Source organism: Myotis nattereri (genome assembly GCF_964212035.1).
Source record: "Myotis nattereri genome assembly, chromosome: 2".
In the NCBI taxonomy this organism is placed as follows: domain Eukaryota; kingdom Metazoa; phylum Chordata; class Mammalia; order Chiroptera; family Vespertilionidae; genus Myotis; species Myotis nattereri.
In genome coordinates, this window is record NC_138076.1 from 39,877,497 (window position 1) to 39,900,384 (window position 22,888).

Here is a 22,888-nt window from a genome sequence, read left to right on the forward strand (position 1 = left end):
AGGGCACACGCCCGGCATTTCAGGTTTGGTTCCTAGTTGGAGTGCGTGCTGGAGGCAACCGATCAAAAAAATATTTTAAAAAATAATATTTAAACAAGAAAGATGATTAAGAGGTGACTTCAAGACAGAAAAAATAATGTGAGATATGTGAGAAGCGTCAGACTTATCTAGACATTTCAAATGAATTGAAATCCCAGGTCTAAATGAATTATAGTCCCAGGACGCTGAAGGACTTTGCAAATATGAACACGAAATTACTGTCATAATCTTTGAAAAACCAAGGAACACCCAAAGATGACAAAAAAGAAAGAGCTTTCCAAGAAAGGGGAAAAAGGTTATTTATGGAATATGCCGACAGATAAACTCGAGGCTGATTATTGGTAAAAATTCTAGGAGATACAATTCTGCCACTTACTGGCACTATGACCTTGGGCATATTTCAAAACTTTTCTGTAAAGATTCAATGAAATAAAATATAAAGCATTTAATATACACAGAAAACACTCAGTAAATGGTACCTATTACCAGTTTTGTGTCTCTACATTTCAAAAAGAAGGTGGCAACCACTAGGTACTGACGTGGGTTTTTCAAGGTCGAGTCTCATTTAGCTAACCTCATTTTTCTGGCGACACAAAGGTGTGTGGGGAGAAAGTATTCCTAAAAGGTGTGTAGGGAAGGTCTTCATTTTGAAATGACACTAGATAAAAATCTCTTATAATATCCTTATGAAAAGACTGAATTTTAGGAGAGTTGTGTTGACCTCTCCATGCCTCAGTTTCCTTATCTGTAGAAGGAATATACTACGACCTCACTGGGTTGTTATGCAAAAAGCCCTTTAAAAAGTGCCCGGCATTTAGTCAGCACTATGTAGATGTTTGGTAAATAAACTGGGACAGAATTTCCTAGTGGCATGTTTGTGCAGGACCTGGCTCTAACCTCTTCAACGTTTTCATCAGAAAGTTGCTAAAATTTCATACAGTATACTGGTCAAATACTCACATAATATAAATGTTGGATGATGAAATAAAAATCCACAAAGAACTTAACTATATTTCAGGCTAGGGCTATGAAATGAAATACATGAGATAAAATTAAATCCTGGATAGAGATTTTAAGAAAAAAAAAAAATTTTTTTTTACAAGTATTAGTCTGGCTTGGCAGAATTTTCTGGGGATAAGAAAGGGAAATTTAGTTGATTAAAAGCTCAGCGTGCAGCCCTAGCCGGTTTAGCTCAGTGGATAGAGCGTTGGCTTGTGGAATGAAGGGTCCCAGGTTCAATTCTGGTCGAGGGCACATACCCGGGTTGCAGGCTCGATCCCCAGTGTGGGGCGTGCAGGAGGCAGCCGATCAATGATTCTCTTTCATCATTGATTTTCCTATCTCTCCCTCTCCCTTCCTTTCTGAAATCAATAAAAACATATTTTTTTAAAAAAGAACTTCTTAAAAAAAAAAGCTCAGCGTGCATAAAACAGTGTGTCTATTAATTAATGTGAAGTTTAAGTGTATTAGGAGAACCGGAGTGTCCTGATGGAGACACAGATGCCAAGATGGCAGGCACAGCTTGTCTATCATAAACTCTTTTCTCCCCTTCCTCTCCTAGTTTCCAAGTACAAGAATGAGCTCTGGCCCTAGCTGGTTTGGCTCAGTGGATAGAGTGTCGGCCTGCGGACTGAAGGGTCCCAGGTTCGATTCCGGTCAAGGGCACATACCCGGGTTGAAGGCTCAATCCCCAGTGTGGGGCATGCAGGAGGCAGCCAGTCAATGATTCTCTCTCATCATTGATGTTTCTCTCTCTCTCCCTTCCTCTCTAAAATCAATAAAAAAAATATATGTATAAAAAAAAGAATGAGCTCTGGGTACAAGAATGAGCTTAGGAACACAGATGGACAGAAAAGAAATGAGAGGCAATAACAAATCCTATTTCCAACTCATCTGGATGGCAGGACACATCCGCAGGTGGGTATGAGAAGATGGCCTTAAGACATGTGAAGAAATGTCATTAGAAGTTTATGAGGGCACTGAATGCCTCACTGTGCTGTATGCCAAATAAATTCCCCTCTAATCATGATTACTGCAGGATTTATCTAATCTATTTCCTATAGGAAATCAAGCTACTCAGAGGCATTTTATCACATTTTTTTTCTCCTAATAATCCCTGTCCCTGACAAAGAAGATTTTGTTATCCCACAGTATAGATAAGAAATTGAGGCAAAGAAGTAAAGGAATTGCCCTGGGCCACAAAGAACTGGAATGACAGTTTAGTATCTCGTCTTAGTGTGCACACATGAGTTTTGGAAGGGAGCATGCTGGAGTCACATTATGTCCTTCGAGAAAAGGCCGATTTACCTTAATCTCTGGCAGAAAGAAGATTAATTGTATTTTCCTTAGTGCATGTCAGAGACCTTGAGTAGACATTTCACTAGTAAATTCCACATGCTTATTCTAAGCCTTTCCCAAATACTTGGAAAGCCTTGGATTGACCATTAGGAAGATGCTAGAAATTAACTTTCTTAAAAAATTAAAGCAAATATTTGTTTGCTAGAATCTCTAAGAAAAGCAATCAATCAAGAAAGTTGTATAGTACAGCCATGCTATTCACCTAAGGCAAGAAACGATCCCAATAGGCACATATTGAGATGGTCAGCTCCTCTGTCCCCGGGCCCACAACCCATTCCCAGCCCAACCTCACTGTCTAGGGCAGTGATGGCGAACCTCTGACACGTGAACTCATTTTTTTAGTTGATTTTTCTTTGTTAAATGGCATTTAAATATATAAAATAAATATCAAAAATATAAATCTTGCCGAAACCGGTTTGGCTCAGTGGATGGAGCGTCGGCTTGCGGACTGAAAGGTCCCAGGTTCGATTCCGGTCAAGGGCATGTACCTGGGTTGCGGGCACATCCCCAGTGGGAGATGTGCAGGAGGCAGCTGATCGATGTTTCTCTCTCATCGATGTTTCTAACTCTCTATCTCTCTCCCTTCCTCTCTGTGGAAAATCAATAAAATATATTTAAAAATATATATATATAAATCTTTGTTTTACTATGGTTGCAAATATCAAAAAATTTCTATATGTGACACGGCACCAGAGTTAATTTAGGGGTTTTCAAAATGCTGACACGCTGAGCTCAAAAGGTTTGCCATCACTGGTCTAGGGATTAGATAAAAGTCAAGTGAAAGCATGCTTTTAACAAAGAAAGTCCAATGCAAACATTAGTTATTGTTCTAATGATTTACATATCTCATCTAATTATTGAAAAAAATCCATATTCATTATAAAAACCTGGAAAATGAAGTTAAGCAAACCAAAATGAGTCAAAAGCCCCCACAATGCCACCATCCAGCAAGAATCTTTTGTACCTGTTTACAATTGGATGTTTTCTAAGGCTCATTTCTCTGGTCAGGCCATGTGGAAATCAGCCAAAAGCTGCAACCCTAAGTTCTATGCACAGTTTCCCTTTAATTAAGTAGAGAAAATGGTGACTTATCTGTAGAAACTCTCTTTTATTTTCTTGGCACTTTTCCCATAAGAGATAAGACCACTACTTAATATACCTGGCAGTAAAAAAAAATAAATAAATGAAATAAATTCCCAATTGCTTCTTACGGGCCTGAAAAATTTATGCTACAGTTCTAAGAACAAGTCACTTATCCAAACTAGCAAATATCAGGGGCAAAAAGGATTGTGACTATTTCTTTTTACACACATATAGCTGCATGTTCTGAAGGACATGATTCTTCCTTTCTCCTGGAGAAAAGAGACACACACACATTCAGAACCCATACAAGGGCTGAGTCAAGGATAGATTAGTCATCAGCAAAAGGAGAGAGCAGTCGAATCTTTCCAAATAAGCGAGCCAATGATCCCAGGAAAGCACCACATTTCAATCCATTTGTTTTTCCCATCCTTAGCAAAAAAAATTACGCCATTACCTTTTTGTTCATGGCCACACCATCCTCACAGTCGAGCACCGCACAATCTACATTCAGGGACGGAATCTTCTTTATTTTCTTTTCATCATTTCCAGGTACGTAGAGCACTGCCCTCCGGGGAATGTACTTGTGATTGGATGAGGAACTATAGCCAAGCCTGAGCACATCGGCCGCCAGAGGAGCTTTCCTGCCGGAGACATGATTGGGATTAGTCCAGAATAGAGTTTATTTACAAATTTTTGAAAAACCTCACTTTAACTCAAAATTAAAATAGAAAACATGGATACCCTGTTTTAATTATGGCAGGACACAATCACACATAACAAGTAGGAAAACAATAATAACAGAAATAACCAAGACACAAAATGTCATTTGGGCTGAGGTTTATATAACATCGTTTAGTGGCACAATTTTCTGAGAAAAGGAGAGTGTACTTATTTCTTCTTGGGAAAACACTTCCAGTATTAGTATGCTGTCCAGATATCCGTGGAGAAAAAGGAAAGACATATTTATATACAAAAGTCCCTAAATAACAACACTATCTACAATTATATAAAAATAAAAAATAGAATATAAACTATATAAGCCTGAGTCTTTTCCAATAGACAAATAAATGATTCAAGTTCAATTTTAACAACAAAGGATACTTGGCTACTTCTTGAGTAGAAAGGACAGTTAATGAGAAAAGACCATTACTAGCTCTGTAATTGCGGGCAATTTAATTACTGGAAACTTCAGTCTTCCTTTATAAAAATACTCATTTTGCAGGATGTGAAGAGGATTAAGAAAGAGGAACTAATGCACATGAAGCACTTAGCGAGAGCCTGGCAGATATTAGCTCCTTGATGTGTGGTGGGCGTAGTAAGAGTAGTAGCAGCTGCTGTGTTCTTAATGGAGAAACTCTAGCTGTCAGTAGCCCCCGCCTGCTCCTAGACACTGCGCTCTCCTTCCTTTTCCTACTGTGCTCAGTCTGGCCTCCTGAGGAAATAAGAGGAGTTGGCCAGAAGCTCCGATGGCTCACCGTAGCCCTTACCCCTCACACTCCCCTGGTCCATAGCTTGATCCTGGGAAAACCAAGTTTTTAGGCCATAATACTATATAATAAAAGTCTAATATGCAAATCGACTGACCGGCGGAACAACTGGTGGAACAACCAGTGGAATGACCGGTCGCTATAACGTGCGCTGACCACCAGGGGGCAGACGCTCAATACAGGAGCTGCCCCCGGGTGGTCAGTGCACTCCCACAGGGGGAGCATTGCTCAGCCAGAAGCCAAGTTCACAGCTGGCAAGCATAGCGGTGGTGGTGGGAGCCTCTCTTGCCTCCACGGCAGTGGCAGCACTAAGGAGCAGCAAGCCGAGTGGTAAGGAGCAGTGAGCAGGTGGGCGGTAAGGAGCAAGGGTCCGGACTGTGAGAGGGCGCAGGCCGAGCTGAGGGACACCCTCCCAGCCCCCAGGACACAAATTTTGTACACCAGGCCTCTAGTATATGATAAAGGAAGGTGAAATCAGCTTTCAGAATCAGGATAGGACCAGTTACATAATTTGAAGTGCCCAGTGTAAAATCAAAATGTGGAGCCCCTTGTTCAAAATCTATTAGGAATTTCAAGATGGTGATAGAAGAACATCAAACTAAGCACCGGACTCTTCTAAGCCCAGTCACACACAGGAAGCCGGCCTTGCCCACACAGACAGAGCTGATGCCATGAAGACTCAAGGTAGGGAGAGGGTAAAGCCCCAGCGAACTGGTAATGCCCTGTTTACTCTCTTGGGTAACCAACCCCATCCTATCCAAAACCAGGTCAGCTTGACTATTCACCAAAGCTCTATTTGGAGTTACCCTAAGTTAATGCCATCAACTACTTTGACTGGTTGTAACATTTTGCCATGATTAGTGTGCTTCTGATGATGTGTCTCAAGAAAAACCCTATCTCTCTAAGGCCTACCGATTCTGTGTAGGCCCCTCATTTCTCCTTGCTGCCAAGCCTCATAAACTCTGAAATTGGAGTCTGTGTCTTCTTTTTTCACAAATAAGCATTGTGTTATAAGAGGTTCAGTGAGATATAGATGGATTTTTAAAGTGTACATGTTTTAGAAGACATTTTAATTAATATAAAATATTGGTCTGCTAATTGAAGAATGCCTGAAATATCTGTCATCATTTTGCACTGATTGAAAATATCTGGTTTATCTTTTTAAAAAGGGAGGAAATAAAATGATTTAGCAGCAACAATCACATTTCACTTATCATTCACACTGGAAAGCAGAATTTTCAATATACATTTCCTTAAAAATAGCAAAAATGCTATTAAAAGAAATGAAAGTTTTATTTCCAGGAAATGCTTGGTTCAAAGTTACTTCTCATCAGGATTTGTGGTAAAAATTGTGTGACATGTGTAACAACTGCTGGGGAGCACACGAGACTTGGCTGGAAAGTTTGTAAGGAGAACATTCTGAGAAAAGCGAAGTATGTGGAAGGCCACCTGCCCTGTTCATCAGAATTCCGACTTAGGGGAGACAGGAGAGTGTCAAAGGCGGCACCCCTAATTATTCCCTGACCTTTCCAAACAAGTCTGTGCATGTGTAGACCCCCGGGTGTTTACTGGAATCCTTATGCTTAATCTTCTGGGTGTCCTGGCTTAAAGGACATTACAAACACATGTGTCCTCCCAATATTACTTACCCTACTGATTGTATCTAAAAGATAAACCTTACTAGTATCTCAAACTGCTATTACAATAAAAGGCTAACGAGGCAGGCAATCGAGGCTGCTTGGTCCCTTGAGCCAGGCAACCCCTTAGCCCTCTCTTTCACAGTGAAACTGCATCGGAGTAATCTGTTCATCAGTTGTTCAGGGGCTGCTGGTCAGCTCCAGCAAACAACCAAAGTGAGGATCAGAGCAGCTGTAGTCTAAAGAGGGTCCTTCTTCACCTTTCCTTTCCACATGTCTGACAGCTTGAATGCCCAGACATCTCTGTCCCAGCTGTAACTGACCTTCACTTCGAGAACACTGAGATTTCCTCCGTGTGAAACAGCTGCTCAGCACCATTTTGGATCCAGCCACTATGATCTCCAAACTCACTGAATCTCAGATCCTGGGCACCCAGACATGGCTGACAAGTCATCTCTGGTATAACAAGTCAGACCACTGTCGCATGCTAAGCACTAGAGCAAATCATTCCTAAGACATTTATATAATGTAAAATTTTTAAAACAGATGACCATTAAAACAAATATTCTGCCACTGTTAAAAATGTTTCTGGTTTAAGAACAGCCCTAGCTAGTTTGGCTCAGTGGATGGAGCATTGGCCTGTGGACTGAAGGGTCCTGGGTTTGATTCCCGTCAAGGGCATATGCCTGGGTTGTGGGCTCAGTCCCTGGTGGGGGGCGTGCAGGAGGCAGCCGATCAGTGATTCTCTCATCATCGATGTTTCTGTAACTCTCTCCTTCCCCTTTCCTCTCTGAAATCAATAAAAATATATTTTAAAAAATTAAAAACAACAACAAAAATACAACAACAACAAAATGTTTCTGGTTTCCCAAAGTCTTCTGAAATCATAAAAATGTTTTGCTCATCTCTTCCCCTGCTCAAAACCTGTCAACAACTCCCCATTACCTACCCAATTAAGTTCAGTCTCAGTTGATATTCCTTTCCTCAGTTTATATACCACTATTCCCATGAAGTAACTATCCACCCAAGGAAAATAAGGGATGTCTCCACAATATGACATGTTCATTGTTTCCACTGTACCTTTGGTTCTGATGGAAAAGTTTTCCCTCTCAGTTTATTTGAACCTTATGGATCCTTTAAGCTCAGTTCAAGGTCCCCATGATCCCTAAGCCTTTCCTGACCATTCATCTTTAAACTCTCTTATCTTTAAACTCACTTGTCATAACCAAAGCAGAACCAGCAAAGGATTGGTTCTGCTATCAAGACTGAAGTTAATCAAGGTAGCACAAGCTTTCCGGAGAGCCAACTGATGACACCAATGAAGAGACTTTAAAAAAGAGAAAGAGATTTTAAAAGGTTCCGCTCCTTGACACAGTAATTTCAAATAATTTGACATAATTTCTTTTGTGAATTTCTATAGACTGAATGTTTGTACCCCTCCCCCGCCCCCAATTCATATATTGAAACCTAATCCCCAATGGGATGGTATTAGGATATGGGGCCTTTGGGAGGTGATTAAGTCATGAGGGTGAAGCCCTCATAAGTGGGATTAGGGCCCTTTTAGAGGAGACCACAGATTGTTTCCTCACCCCTTACACCGTGTGAGGACATAGCAAAAAGGTCTCAAATGGCAGCATAATGTAGTGGAAAGTGTTTGGATGAATTATATGACATTGCTGATGTCTAACACTTTTTGACCTGCAAAAAATGGTAACTTTATATAGTTCAACCCAATATTGTGATTGGCAGTCAGAAGATGGGAGGAGAAGCAAGCCACTCTCAGTGTCAATGTCCTCTTCAGTGAGAAGCAACAAAACAGCTACCTCATACAGGGGAGAGCTCGGCACAGCAGTAAAGCAGCATGCACACATAGTTGCTATGATTATCTGACACCTGTCACCCATGCCCAATGCTAGTCAGTATAGCCCTGCGTCAGGAATCCTGTCTCCAGCACCTTAACAAGATCATAAGCTCTCTGAGGGAAGGGTGGTCTTACATCTTCCCGACACGGCTCAGCACAGGGTTCCACATATGAGAGGCATACAATTCCTGTCACCTTGCTACCTAACCAAGACCAGCTCTCCTCAGAACTGGGTGCATACGACTGATCCGCAACCACACTGTCCTTATTCTTCTTGTGCAACAGTCAAATTTTAATGGTGATTACAGGTAGAAGGCAATCTTCATTCCCTCTCGCCTTTGCCATCATGGAACCTTTAACCCAACCCGTAGCCTGTTGCTGCTTCTCCTATATTTATCCCCTCCTTGCCTACAGTTTACATCCCATTTAGGATCTCACTAACCTTCACCTAGATGACTACGGAAGCCTCTTTTTTATCCTCACTGCCTCCACTTTGTTATTACATATGTTCATTCACTCATTCATTCATTCAGTCATCCATTCATTCAGTGAGCACTTACTCAGTAAGCATCCACTGAGCGACCTGCACTAGCACATGTGGCAGGTTCCTTTATACAAATTAGGAAAAGGTGCCCCCTTGTGCCTTCCAGCAGGTAGCATGCTGCTCTTGAGGCAGCATGCTTTGGTGAGTGGAGGTGAGCTGAAACTCAGCCCCTACTCATGTCCCTTTGTAGGTGCCCCAATCAGGGCACACCCCACACAATTGTACACAGTGGCCCTGACCCACACTGTGCTGAGCACCGTGGGGAAGCAGCACAAAAGAAACAGGACATGCCCAGAAGGTCCAGGGAGGAACATGCAAAGGATGGCCTGCAAGCCAGGTCAGGAAGGCTAAAGACCATACACGATGAAGCGTGAGGGGAAAAGAGACCAAAGGCGGCAAAACTGGAATAATAACAAGAAGAAAGGTGTAGAGAGGGTCAGGCTTCAGGTTCTGTTGCAGACTCTGAGGTCCAGGAGGGGCTGTCACCGGGTAACCCCTCCTCCATGTGCTGCTGGTGAGCCTTCTCCTTCCCCCACGCCCGGCTGCCTTAAAATCTGTTCCCTACTTGAGTGTGTTCAGCACTGACTACTGTGTATGAACACAAGGGAGTAGGCGACAAGATCTAACTTATTTTTTGTTATCTTACATATTTTGAGTCAACATGTAAATGTATTCAAACAATATGCAAAACAGGAGCTTAAGATGAGTTGAAAAAAATCTGGTCACCTTATGGTGAGTTCTCTCCACAGAGGGGGCCTTTTTTAGACAAGACATCCCTCAGCAGGCCCAGGAGGTTCTTCTGGCTGGAGGGGCGGGCCCCTTCTTCCTCTCTCTGATGCCACTTATTAACCATTTATGTAACTAGAGGCAGAGCTCGTCCGCAGTGCTGCAGGGGCTCCCTACCTGGGAATCTACATAACCATCACCTGGGGAGCTTTTAAAAACTGGGGTTCAATTCTGGACCCCGCCCACTGCAATCAAATTCCATCCACTGGTAAGAGGGCCCAGGCTCTGTGCTTATGTTTTGTTTGTTCTGAAGCTCTCTAGGTCCCTGCCACTCAAGAGAGGTGCCGCTGCAGACCAGTAGCATCACTGGTCTCTTATCCGTTCTCCTGTGAGCATCCCCCATCTCTCACAGGAGCAGTTCCTCTCCCGTGAGTGCCTGTCAGAAATGCAGAATCTGAGGCCCCGCCCCAGCCCCACTGAGTCAGAATCTGCACATTAACAACTCCCCAGGGGATGCTTAACACATGAAAGTTTGAGAAACTCTAATTTGGGGGCAAACTGCAATCACTTGGGGAGTTTTCTAATATGCTGGCCCGAAAGCCCCCACCTCAGGAAGTGTGATGGCATTAGTCAGGGGCGAGGCCGAGGCTCCGGGACTTCTAAAATCCCCCTGCTGATTCTGATGCGTGGCCAAGTTGGAGGACCACCTTAGGTGATTCCAGTGTGGAGCCACTGCCCTAATGCAGGAAAGTCTGCTCCCACAAAAAGACTCTGAAGTGAGTCATGTGTTACCCATATTATACACACAGAAGGCTGTGACAGTAGTAAGATCATAACTGAAAAATGCAGCAAACCTGAAAAATATCCATGTATAAAGAAAAGTCTTTCTGATGAAAAAAATTAACACTCAAACTACTAACAATATTAGAAATAGCAGTAATAAGCAACTACGCTAGTGTCCATTTGAGCATCTACAACTTAGATGTGACTTCTACACTCAAGTTAGCGGTTTATTTACTTAGCTGAGAGGTAGTACAGGGGTCTCTACTTTGGCTGCACATTACAATCACTGGGGGAACTGAGAAAAGAAAAACAACCCAGGCCACACCCAAACCAATTAAACCTGAGCCTTGTGGTGATCCCAGGCCTTGGTGTTTCTCTAAAGCTCCAGGGATGAGAAGCTCCGACCAGGGTCTGCAAGTACAGTAAGTGTTTTATTAACCCTAGACAGGACTTGTGGGGGGGGGGGGGTCATTAACAGTTGCTGAATGTAATCCTACCAGATTTAAGCAGGGGAGTTGGGTGCTAATCAGAGACTGGGGAAAGATATTTTAAGAGGAGCGGTAGTTTCCTCACTTGGAAATCAAGGTGCTCTTTTTCCCTCACCCATTGAATCAGTAGCCATCACTGCAAAGAATTTGGGTAGTAAACACCAAGAAGTCCATGCTGAGCTTAGAATCTCAAACTAGATTTTTATATCAATTCCACAGTGAGATCATAAACGTGCCTTTTTAACAGAGAAGGAAGTCTCATTTCCAACAGTTTGATGGCCTTAACCTAGAGCTCCCAGGAGCAAAGTGAGCAAGGTGGGGGACTAGAAGTAAAGGAAGTCTCTGCCATGGTCAGGGCCCAGGCCCTTCAGACGTTGAGAGAAGCTCTGAGGGGGACCGTGGGTGTGATGAGACTGGGGGAGGATTCTGTCAGGCCCATTCCCATCCCAGGAACCTGCAGGTAGCAAAGGTGGGTAGAGAGGTGACAAAAACCCAAGGTAAGCTGAGGGCAGAGCTGAAAGCAAAAAAACCAACTGTGCCAACTTCCCATTTCAAACGTGGGAAGGAAACGTCATGGGGCAGTGGAGGAGAGTAGACACAGCAACACAAAGGGCTAGAGCAGGAGGTTCCTACTCCCCCAGGATGTGTGAGAAATCCGGAAGTTTCTGCTGACCCTTTGCCTGTGCTGCAGGAGTGAGACGCCGTATCAGAGGATGCAGGTGGACAGCCAGGACGGGGGCACTGAGAGTCTCCATCCTAAGCAGCACCTGTGAGAGCAGGGCCTCCAGCAAAGCCTGCAGACAAACCTTGTGCCTCATCTACACTCAGGGGACACCCAGGGACAGACCACATGAGTCCAACAACCATTAGAATTGCGCCAGAGAACAGAGGCCAAGGGCCATGAGAGGTGACTTACTCTTCATCAAAGTAGGAAGAGAAGGCTGCCAGAAGGCATTACATAGGCTCCCTTGGACCCCCTGCCACCCAGAAAGAAGTCCTGAAACTGAATATTGACCGTGTTTATGAGAAAGAAACTCTAGCCCGGCTGTCGGGGTTCAGTGGTTGAGCGTTGACCTATGAACCAGGAGTTCAGGGTTCGATTCCCAGTCAGGGCACATGCCTGGGTTAAGGGTTCAGTTCCCAGTGTGGGGAGTGCAGGAGACAGCTAATCAATGATTCTCTCTCATCACTGATGTTTCTATCTCTCTCTCCCTTTCCCTTCCTCTCTGAAACCAATAAAAAAATTTTCTTTTAAAGAAAGAAACTCTAAACCAGAAGAAACAGTCATTTGAATAGTCAAACTTGTAGGAATAATGCTGTCATGAACACTGATGTACAAATATCTGTTTGAGTCTCTGCTTTCAATGCCTTAGATATATCCCCAGAAGTGGAATTGGTAATTCTATTTGATTGATTATATGGTAACTCTATATTAAATTTTTGAAGAGCCATCATACTGCTTTCCACAGTGGCCAGATCATTTTACATTTCTACCCAAAGTGTATTATTATAAAACACATTATGCTGCATTCAAGTTCAGTTATGACGAAATTGATGTTTTGGGACCAGAAAAAAGAATAATCTCTTAGGTGACCTTGACCTTTAGAAATTGCCTCCACAAATTCTAATAAATTTTGATAAATTCTCATTTGTCTACAAACATAAGAAAACATATAGAGCATCATTTTAAAATATACATCAATACATTTCCATTTAAGATACCATACAGAAATGATATGGCCCTTTAAATTATTTTAAGATTGACTCTAAGATCGGATAAAGGTTGAAAGCAAAACTTTTTTACAAAAATTTTTGTACAGATCCACAGCTGTGTGACAGATTCCTGGCAGGCTCCTCTACTGGGTCTGTCTTTTCAATCCTTTGAGGGGGTTGGAGGAGCGTAGCCTCTTCTAAGGTCATACAGTGGGGGAAACTGAGTTCTGAGCTCGCAGGACAATCTGATGTTTATGGAAGACCCTGTGCAACTGGAGTGAAGAATAGAGCCCATTCACTGGTCCTGCCCTCTCCCTCCCCCCTCCCCCCACTCCTCCCTGAGACAGTAAACTTCACCTACAAATTTCAACCATGCTATGACTATTAATAACTCAGTATTCATGCCAGCATCTAGAATAATTGAGGCTTACTTATGTTCTCACTTTACTAAGTTCCCAAGTGCCCAGAGAGATTCCTTCCCTGTTTCAAAAAAACTGTTTCTGTTACTATGGCAACAGTGCACAGAGAAATGGGGAGCTTTCCTTCGGCATGAGGGCAAAACAACGGCAACCTGTCCTCTCATTGGCAGAACAGGGCCCTCCGGAGATTAACATGTGGCACAAATGCAAATAAGCGTGCATCCCACTTCAGGAAAGCCGAAAAGATCTTCTCAGGGCAAACTCTCTCAGGAAGCAATTACATCACACCTTAACCAAGTGCTCTCTTTTGTACTGAAATGAAGAAATCGTCTTTAGTGTCTAGAGTGGACACACACAGAATAGCAGTTGTGGTCCACTGTGGGTTTGCTGCAATGGAAGGACCCAGGCACAGGATGGGGTAACCCACAACCGTGGCCAGCCTTTCGGCCACTGTGGGGTGCCAGGTACATGGAGGTGCATTGGCGAGGGAATTCCAGGAAAAGGGTTGGGTGTCATCTAAGGGACAGATTTGGCAGGAGTAGAGAAAAAAGCCGTTTGGTAAAGTTTGTTTCTCACTGTTTCAGTGCAGATCTCTGCCTCCTCAGACATTCAGAACACCAGGGACAAAGCCAGTGACCCCAGTGAAGAGAGGTCTTCCTTCACACAGAATGTGAAAGAAAGCAAACACACATCTTGTCAAAATTTAAAGTCACTCATTATGCTCAGTGAAATAAGCCAGGCACAAAGGGCAAATACTGTATGATTCCACCTATAGGAGGTACCTAGAGCAGTCAATTTCAAAAGACAAGAATTTCAAGAGAACAGGGTGGGGGAATAGGAGGTATTATTTAATGGGGACAGTTTCCGTTTGGGAAGATGAAAGTTCTCGAGATGGTGGTAAAAGTTGCACAACAATGAGAATGTACTTAATGCCACTGAACGGTACACTTTAAAACAGTTAAAATGGGCCCCCGCCTGTTTGGCTCAGTGGATGGAGCATTGGCCTGCGGTCTTGGGTTCGATTCTGTCAAGGGCACATACCTCAGTTGTAGGCGGGAGGCACCCAGCCCATGTGTCTCCCACACCAATGTTCCCCTCTTTCTGTCTCTCCCCCTCCCTTCCACTCTCTCTAAAAATCAATGGTGAGGATTAACAACAACAATAAAACAACAGAGTTACAATGGTAAATTGTGTATCATGTATATTTTACTACAATGAAAAAATTAAAATTATGAAATCACTTTCCTTTGTCATATCCATGCTGGGTATTGATCAAATTCAGTATCAATCAGCAGCCAATTAATACTGAATTTACCACAAGCTGACCCTTGCTCGGTAAGGGCCATGGGTGTGTAAACATGGACGGAAAGCTATGGGACCACCAGACCCTCACTGCCACCCAGGATTCAGCCCGCTGAGTATGGCCACAGAAGTCTAATTCTCCAGGCAGGCACACAGCGTGTGAGTGGGGTACATCCCAGGAACAGGGAAACCCTCATACAACTGTGTGACCATTAATGGATCCCAGAAAAGAAGGCAAGTTTTCCATGAAAATAGAGATCCACATGGCTCCAGTGGTTCTCAGTCTTCTGGCCCTTTAAATACAGTTCCTCATGTTGTGACCCAACCATAAAATTATTTTCGTTGCTACTTCATAACTGTAATGTTGCTACTGTTATGAATCGTCATGCAAATATCTGATATGCAGGATGGTCATAGGCGACCCCCGTGAAAGGGTCGTTCGACCGCCAAAGGGGTCGCGACCCACAGGTTGAGAACCGCTGGCTTTGAAGTTTTGGGTTTTTTTAAAGAACAGTTTGTTGATTTTTAAAGAGAAAGGAAGAGAGAGGGAGGGAGAGAGAGAAAAAAACACCAATGTGATTGGCCACCTCCTGCATGCCCCGCCACGGGGGACTGAGCCCACACCCTGGGCAAGTGCCCCAGCCATGAATCAAACTGGCAACTTTGTGGTGCACAGGATGTCACTGAGCCACACCAGCCAGAGCTAGACTTTATTAATAAATGTGGCCGTGTCACCAATCAGGGTCACTTTGGCACCTGGGTGTCTGGTAGCTTCTCTGACAGCAAACACTTCCTTCTCTGAAAGGAAGATGAAGGGAAGGGAAGAGTTCTCCACGAGCTAAGACTATGTCAGCCCAGCAGATAATACGGAGGGGAGGGCGGGAAGGGGGCATCTGAGAGGAGGTGAGGGCGAGAGAGAGAATGAGGAAAAGGAAAGGAGGGAGGGGAAAGGGATGGGTCCTGGAGGTAAAGTTGGGGTGGATAAGAAAGTGGGAGGGAAGAGAGGAAGATGGAGGTGAGGGCAAAGAAGGGAGAAAAGGAAGGGAGGGGGAGAGGAGCTTTGTTTTTCCGAAGAGCTAAAAACAAAGCCCCCTGTTTAGTACTGAAGAGAGGATAACAATGGGGCTTGTGCCTGTTGGTGGGTATTCGCCGTAATCCCACTTTCTCACTCCACTTTTGGTGAGAGAAGGAGGAGCAGAGGGTTTATCTAAACGGAACACTGGAGGGGTTTCCCCTTGGCGTGACACTGAGGTCAAGAGGGAAAGCGGCCCTCCGTCACTGAACACGGGGAAGCACACAATGCGATTAGCATCTCTTCTGTTTCCGGGCTGCTGCAACCCTGCCCTCTGGAAACACAAAGGAGTCCAGGGATGTTGTTCATTAATAGTTAACTGTTGAAGCCGCTGAGAAATTGGTCCAGGAATGACGCGCAAGACCCTCTACCCAGAGAGATCTGAGAGATGGATTTCCAACTGCAATCCCAGTGTCGGGGACTTCGAGAGAGAGCACCTGTCAAGCACAGAGTGTGGCGCTTTCATACATTGTAACTAAAACCTAAAGAACATGCCCTCTGACTTCCCTTTGCCTCTGTAGAGAGGATCTGGGTGTTTTTGTTGTTGTTTTGTTTGTTTTTTTGTTAATCCTCACCCAATGATATTTTTCCATTGATTTTTTTAGGGAGAATGGAAGAGAGGGAAGGACAGAGAGAAACATTGATGTGAGAGAAACACCTAGATTGGTTGTCTCCTGCACGAGTCCCGACCAGGGCCCGAGCCGGGAGGAGCCTGCACCCAAGTTATGTGCCCTTGACCGGAATCAAACCCGTGACCCTCTGGTCCACAGACAGATGCTCTATCGATTGAGCCAAATCGTCTAGGCCTGGGTGCGGGGAGGGGGGGGGGCGGGGGGGGGGGGAGTTCGTCCTCTACGACCGAGCGCGCAGCTTTGGGAGGGACACACATGGATCAGTGAGGGAGGAGGGGGACACCCGCCTAGCCAGCCAGATCAGCCGAATCAACCCTGGCGATCAATGGGGTGACAGATGTCGCAGCCAGATCGCCCTCACATCCTGATTTGGCATTTTTGATCATGAAATGCTGAGTGTCAGGAATAGAGCATACTTGTTCCAGTCCTGGCCAAGGGTTAACATTCAGAGCACAGTCTTCTGTTTAGATTGCTCATTGTTGGCATTGCCGCCTGAGAAGGTTGATTCTAAAACCAGTCGCAGAAAAGATAGTATTTAGTAGTTGATGTATTGAAATAGCCAGTGGAGGGTGTAGGAAACATGATTACCATAGCACTGCCAGAGAGTTTTACAAAGAAGGCCATTCACACAGTTTCTTCATTTACAGATTCCGTGAGTGCTGAGTTATTCTATCTCAAAAAAATAATACATATAAAGCCGAGATGATTATTTCCTGGCTCAGGCACAGGCGGTAACTGAGCAAATGTGAACTAGAAAGATCGAATTCTTCCTTAACTTTTTTTTAAAGGTCATGACGGAAGACTGTCCACCTGACAGAGGTAACCATGGATTCTTTCACAGAGTTCTCCAGCAGCTCAAAGGCTGCTAAAGTGTCAGATTAATGCATCTGCCCATGACCAGGTTCTTTGATATGAAACTAATCATGGAGGGGACATATTTTTTTCCTTCCACAAAGTGGTTCTGCAATCTTGAGAAAATAGGTCTCTCTGCATCTTCACTATTCTTTGTAACTGTCATGAAAATAATCAGATTAATGGAATCTCCATTTTCTTCTTCTTCCTAGATTCTCTCAAAAATACCTTTCAAGTGTCAATCTCAATCAAATGAGGCCCAAATGTTACATAGCTTAGAATTCTGATGTTTTATTAACCACTGTCCCTTGATTATCCTGATCTGCAGATTTGGGGAGGATTTAATATTGACTGCTCTCTAACGCTGAATAATTTTTAGAAAAAACACCCAGTCTGAGCCTAATTGCCAGACCCATTCTACATACATGAAAGCTGTGAATACAAGCTGCGATCACAAATCACGTGCCTGTGCCTTTGATTGTGTGGGGTCCACAATAAGATTAAGATTGTTTTTTTCTTCCTTAATTATTCAGCGCTAAGTGTGATGAAAATTAAAACTAAACATATGGATATGATTAGAAAGGGTTTTTCTAATAGTTTTTTTTTTTAAAGTATTGTTAATGTGCTACAGGCACTAATTCCTTTAAATATCTATTTAAGGCAGGACTTCCTAGAACTTGCTCTAATTTTAGGGGAGCTTAATGTTTTTTCTTAATTCAGCGCTACACTTAGCAATGCACTAGTTCAAAATGCAAAATAGCACCTTTTCCCTTTACTTTTAGTTCCCCTCAAAATCTCCTCCTACTGAATATGTAGTGTGGAATGAACTGATAAAACTCAGAGAGTAATACTTTTATTATAAATTCAAAGAGAATAAAATTAAAAATTGAGAGATGAAACCTTCCCCAAGCAAAATGTCCATAATAACCTATGTTATGGTTTATTTATGACTTGAGTCATAATTTCTATGATGATGGTAAGAGAGAGGAAACAAGTTATCCAGAGACCAAAATAATCAGACTTTTTTTTTGTATTTGTGGAATGCATGAACTAATTTTAAAACTAATTTAATCTTATATTTTATGTAGGCTAACACTGATATTTGTCTTCCTTTGGAAAGTGCTAATGATATGCTAAGAGGTAGGTGGCTCAGAAATCTGTTGGGTGACAAAGGACAGACCACTTGAGATTGAAAAGTTGTTGCAGGTTTTCATGGCATCCAACAGACAATCTCCAAATGGTTCTTCCTTTGCCTCTGGTTTCGGAAATGCAAGCAGGGGACAAAGGAGCACTGAGCTATAAGGTAGGAGGCCCCAAACATTTGTTCTTAGACACACTGACCTCAGATTTCAGCTTCTGTCTGCCTGGCACATTTCCCAAGTCCTCTTTGGCACCCTGGTTCCATTCTTCCGTCTCATATCTACTTTCCATTCCCAATTGTACCTCCAAAATCTCTTGCTGATTCCACATTTAGCTGAGCTCACATTTCTTTGCTAAACCCCAAACTCTTAGATACATTTCCAAGGGGAATCCAATTGCTCTCCAACTCTCTGAATTGGTCCTTATTACTCTGGTCCCTTCTGCCTTCCCCATGGGTCCACTCACTTGCTTGGGTTGGGCTGGAGGACTTAGCAGAATGTTGACTACCTATATGGGCCAACTAGCTCCCAGTAAATGTTTCACTAGGTTACTCTTGCCGGATCTCTGTGACCTTAACAGTTCCAAATACAAGAGGATCTAGCAGAACTCATCACATCTAGATGTGATGACTATTCACACAAAAAACAACAAAAAAACCCCACAAAACTTCACATAATTCTCCATGGCATTTTATTTATTTATTTTAAAATATATTTTTATTGATTTCAGGAGGGAGAGAGAGAGAGATAGAAACATCAGTGATAAGAGATAATCATTGATCGGCTGCCTCCTGCACGCCCACAACTGGGGATTGAACCCACAACATGGGCATGTGCCCTTGACCAGAACCAACCCAGGACCCTTTAGTCCATAGGCCAACGCCCTATCCACTGAGCCAAACCAGTTAGGGTCTCCATAGCATTTTAAGGAAAGCAGAGCAAAGAAACAAAACCCAAGAACTCAGTTTATCCCATCCCAGCAAGACCAGTAGAGTGCAAAAACAATCCAAAGGCAGGGAAACTGATAGGATATTAAATTACAAAACAGCAACATTTGCATAGTAATTCCCACTAATTAAGAAAGAAAGATATAAGTTGTTTGTTATAAACACCACCAGGTCTTAAGCAAACACCACAGAGCCAAACCAAGCATTTGTCTAATCAGAGCCACTTTCCAAAGCGTTTTATTGGTGCAGCTGCAGAGCGCACATTTTATCACACATGCTAATAATCCCAGTTATGTCGCCTACATTTTAATCATTTGTTCTGGGCTTGTTTCTCAAACAATTAGCACTAATGAATGGTCAGAATACCTCGGATCATATATGTCTAATTGCAGTCAAGAGCGGTGCTTGCCCGCATGTACATTTCAATTTACCTCTGGGGATAATGTTTGTTAATTGTATTTCCTTATACCAAGTGAAGAAAAAGGCAGCTCAGGCAAAAAGGGACCAAGGGTTCTCCTCTTTCCCTTTGTTCCCACAAGAAGCTAAAGTCACTTCAAGAGGCACTTAATCCCATCATCCGCGGTTCCAATTGCCTTGCAGCATCTATCAGAAAGAACCTAAAGTAAAATGATGCTGCTACCTAGTGTAATTAAACGCGATTCAGGCAGTTACTGCTTGGGGCCCTTTACGGGTCCACACCCTTAAAATGGCCCGGCAGCGATCCTAAGCACTGTGCTGTTTTAAATTTGGTCAGCAACACTATCTGGAGGAAAAGGAGACATGAAAAAACCGCTACCAAACAACAACGAAAAGCTTACCACCCTCTCCGCGTGTGAACTGTCCAGCAAAAGAAAGAAGGAAAGTCTGAAGTGAAAAAACAAAACAAAAAACCAACAACCCACAGTTCTCTGCTACAAAGTGAAACAAACATAGAAGGAAAGGAAGGAGGAAAAAGAAAACGGATGCTTTCCAAATTCACCAGTTCCTGTCCTAATCCAACCTTTGCACTTAAGCGGGGGAGGGGGTTGGTTGGTTCTCTTCAACATGAAATGAAACAGCCTTGTACGATCTATAACATAAAAGTAGAGGCTATCTGAACACTTAAACTCATTAAGAAAAATACAAAATGAATGTGTGGTGTGTCGAATTCCACAGTTACTTATAAAGGCAAGGTGTGAGAAGGACTCTTTAAAAGTTTGGCCAAGATTTCCAAAGCAATTTACTTAAATCACTAAAAAGAAACCGGGTGCTGAGATGGTTGGCTTCATTCAGACTTGGCTTTCTGAGCCAACATGAGTTTAACACGGTGTTTTCTGCTGTTTGCATTTAACAAAGAGCCGCCAATGACAGAAGGTTGGGAACAGGGGTGATTCTCTGGTTTTGATTCTTGGCTAAAGTATTTTTAAGTAAAAACACAACTCCCCAACAGATGTAAAACTAAATGTTAAAATAACAATGTGTGTTTAAGTTTTACCATCATTTCCCCCTTTATAATAAAAACGGGAAGGAAGGCTTCCTGCTAATTTACGAAAGAATTTCAGGAAAAAATGCTAAGCGCGTGCCTGAATGGCCTACTGGATGTTAAGGAGCTTTTCAGGAAAGACGCCAGGTTACTCCCAGGATACGGTGCATTCTGGAAGCAGCTGACTCCTTGTCACTAGAACACAGCTGCACCTATAAATACTTTCTAAGATGCAAATTAGTGGCAAATGTAATTTTGGCCTGAAAACTACTATATGTGAGTATGTGAGGGTCATATGACATGTCATTCAAATCATAAAATAATTGTCAAGTGAGATAGCCAACAACAGTTCATTTAAACACAGAACAGTTCATTTCCCACACAAATATTCTAGCAATTTAAGTGAGTGCAAAAACCTACACCTGAAAATGCAAAAGTTTAACCTTAGTCCTGGATGGGTAGCTCAGTTGGTTAGAGTGTCATCCGGATACACATCCAAGGTTGTGGGTGAAGCAACAATGAATGCATAAATAAGTGGAACAACAAAGCAACGAAGTAGTATTTCTCTCTCTCACCTCTCTCCCCACCTCTCCTTCTTCTCTCTCTCAAATCAATTTTTTTAAAAAAGGAGTAACCTTATATCAGTGGTTCTCAACCTTCTGGCCCTTTAAATAGAGTTCCTCATGTTGTGACCCAACCATAAAATTATTTTCGTTGCTACTTCATAACTGTAATGTTGCTACTGTTATGAATCGTCATGCAAATATCTGATATGCAGGATGGTCTTAGGCGACCCCTGTGAAAGGGTCGTTTGACCGCCAAAGGGGTTGCAACCCACAGGTTGAGAACCACTGTCTTATATGAACTACCAATGCAAAATAGCACAAATTGTGTTTCTGTCTCTAGTAAAATCAAACTTTTAAAAAAAACTTATTCTTTAAAAAATCTGCTGTCCATGCTTTTCAACTATATTGATGCTAGTGTTAGAAATACTGTAGATGCTCAAATGGTTTTATGTTGTGAAATTAAGTGTTTTATATAAGTTCAAACCTATTGCCCTGGCCGGCATGACTCAGTGGTTAGAGCATCGGCCCTTGAACCGAAGGGTCACAGGTTCGATTCCAGTCAAGGGCATGTAGCTGGGTTGCAGGTTCCCCACCCTGATTGGGGAACAAGGGGGAGACAACCAATTGATGTGGCTCTCTCACATTGATGTTCTCTCTCTCTCCTCTCTCCCCTTCCTCCCTCCTTCCCACTCTCTCTAAAATCAATGGGGAAAAATCCTCCAGTGAGGATTAACAACAAAAAAAATCCTATTTATTATTATTCAGTGTTCAGTTTGTTTTCAAGTAGTCATTCAAAATCAATAGCCCTCAGTTAGTAGGGGTTGTGGGGCTGATAACCCCATCACCATATTCTTGTCACCCTTGCCTTCCAGCTGCCCTGGTGAAGTGACTTACTCTGTGGGACTGAGAAGAGCAAGTGGATGACAAAAGCACCCCTGAGCTTGATTCCCTGTCTCTGCACCATCACCACCAAATTCCCAATTGATTTCATGATCGGGCATCAGTGCTTCTTTGCCACAACTGTGCTGCTCAAGTTAAGCTAGTTGAAAGTAGGGCACTAAAAAAAAAACACATCCAAACCCGCATTTTTGATCCATCAAAATATCTGTTTCATCTCTTACAATATTTTTCACTAGCTTGGATCAAGATAGGCAGGTACTTTCTCTTAACAGGGGACATTTTAGGAATACTCAAAAATGGACTAAACAAGAGAAAATGAATTAATTGATAATGAATTTCTGGCAAAAGTCTGGACTACAATCTGTCTTCTGTAACAATTCCCACGAACAGGTGTTTTATCAATATCAGATTTCTTTCCTCTCTCGCCCCAGGCCTCACACTGCGCGCCCTAGTCCCTGCAGCTCCCCTGGAACTCCCCAGGGATGGAGCCCACTGCCGGCTGCCAGGAGCAGCTCCACAACCGGCCCTTCGATCCCTGCCCTTGATCCAGCGGTGTGCACACTGGCTAAACACTGCCAGATAAGCTGAGAGCAGGACTTGAAAATGCAGCCTAATTACTGTGATTACAATCTGTGTCTCAAGCAGCCAAGGCCTCCGGAAAGTGTCTCCAGGCAACCTGTCTCTGAATCAAAAATCGCAGTTTGAGAGATGCAGAATCTATACACCCAGACTTTCCAACTCGTTAAGTCGTAATATGGGCGTCAATTGGATACCTTCTCCCGAAACATGGAACTAGCATAAGCCCAGCACACAGGATGTACCTGTCAGACAGAGAGAAAAGAGGTTCAAACAGAACCCAAGTAGCCACAACAATTGCA

At 43.1% G+C, this 22,888-nt stretch overlaps 1 protein-coding gene across 8 annotated transcripts in view; it reads right to left on the reverse strand.

Annotated features, from left to right (window-relative positions):
* The window catches only part of CLYBL (citramalyl-CoA lyase), a 234,511-nt gene that overhangs the window by 99,251 nt on the left and 112,372 nt on the right, over positions 1–22,888 (reverse strand). For all 8 annotated transcript variants that reach the window (XM_081081357.1, XM_081081353.1, XM_081081356.1 and 5 more), the window contains exon 2: positions 3,935–4,121. In XM_081081357.1, the coding sequence (XP_080937483.1) occupies positions 3,935–4,121 (187 nt within the window). The remainder of the gene's footprint in view (positions 1–3,934; positions 4,122–22,888) is intronic.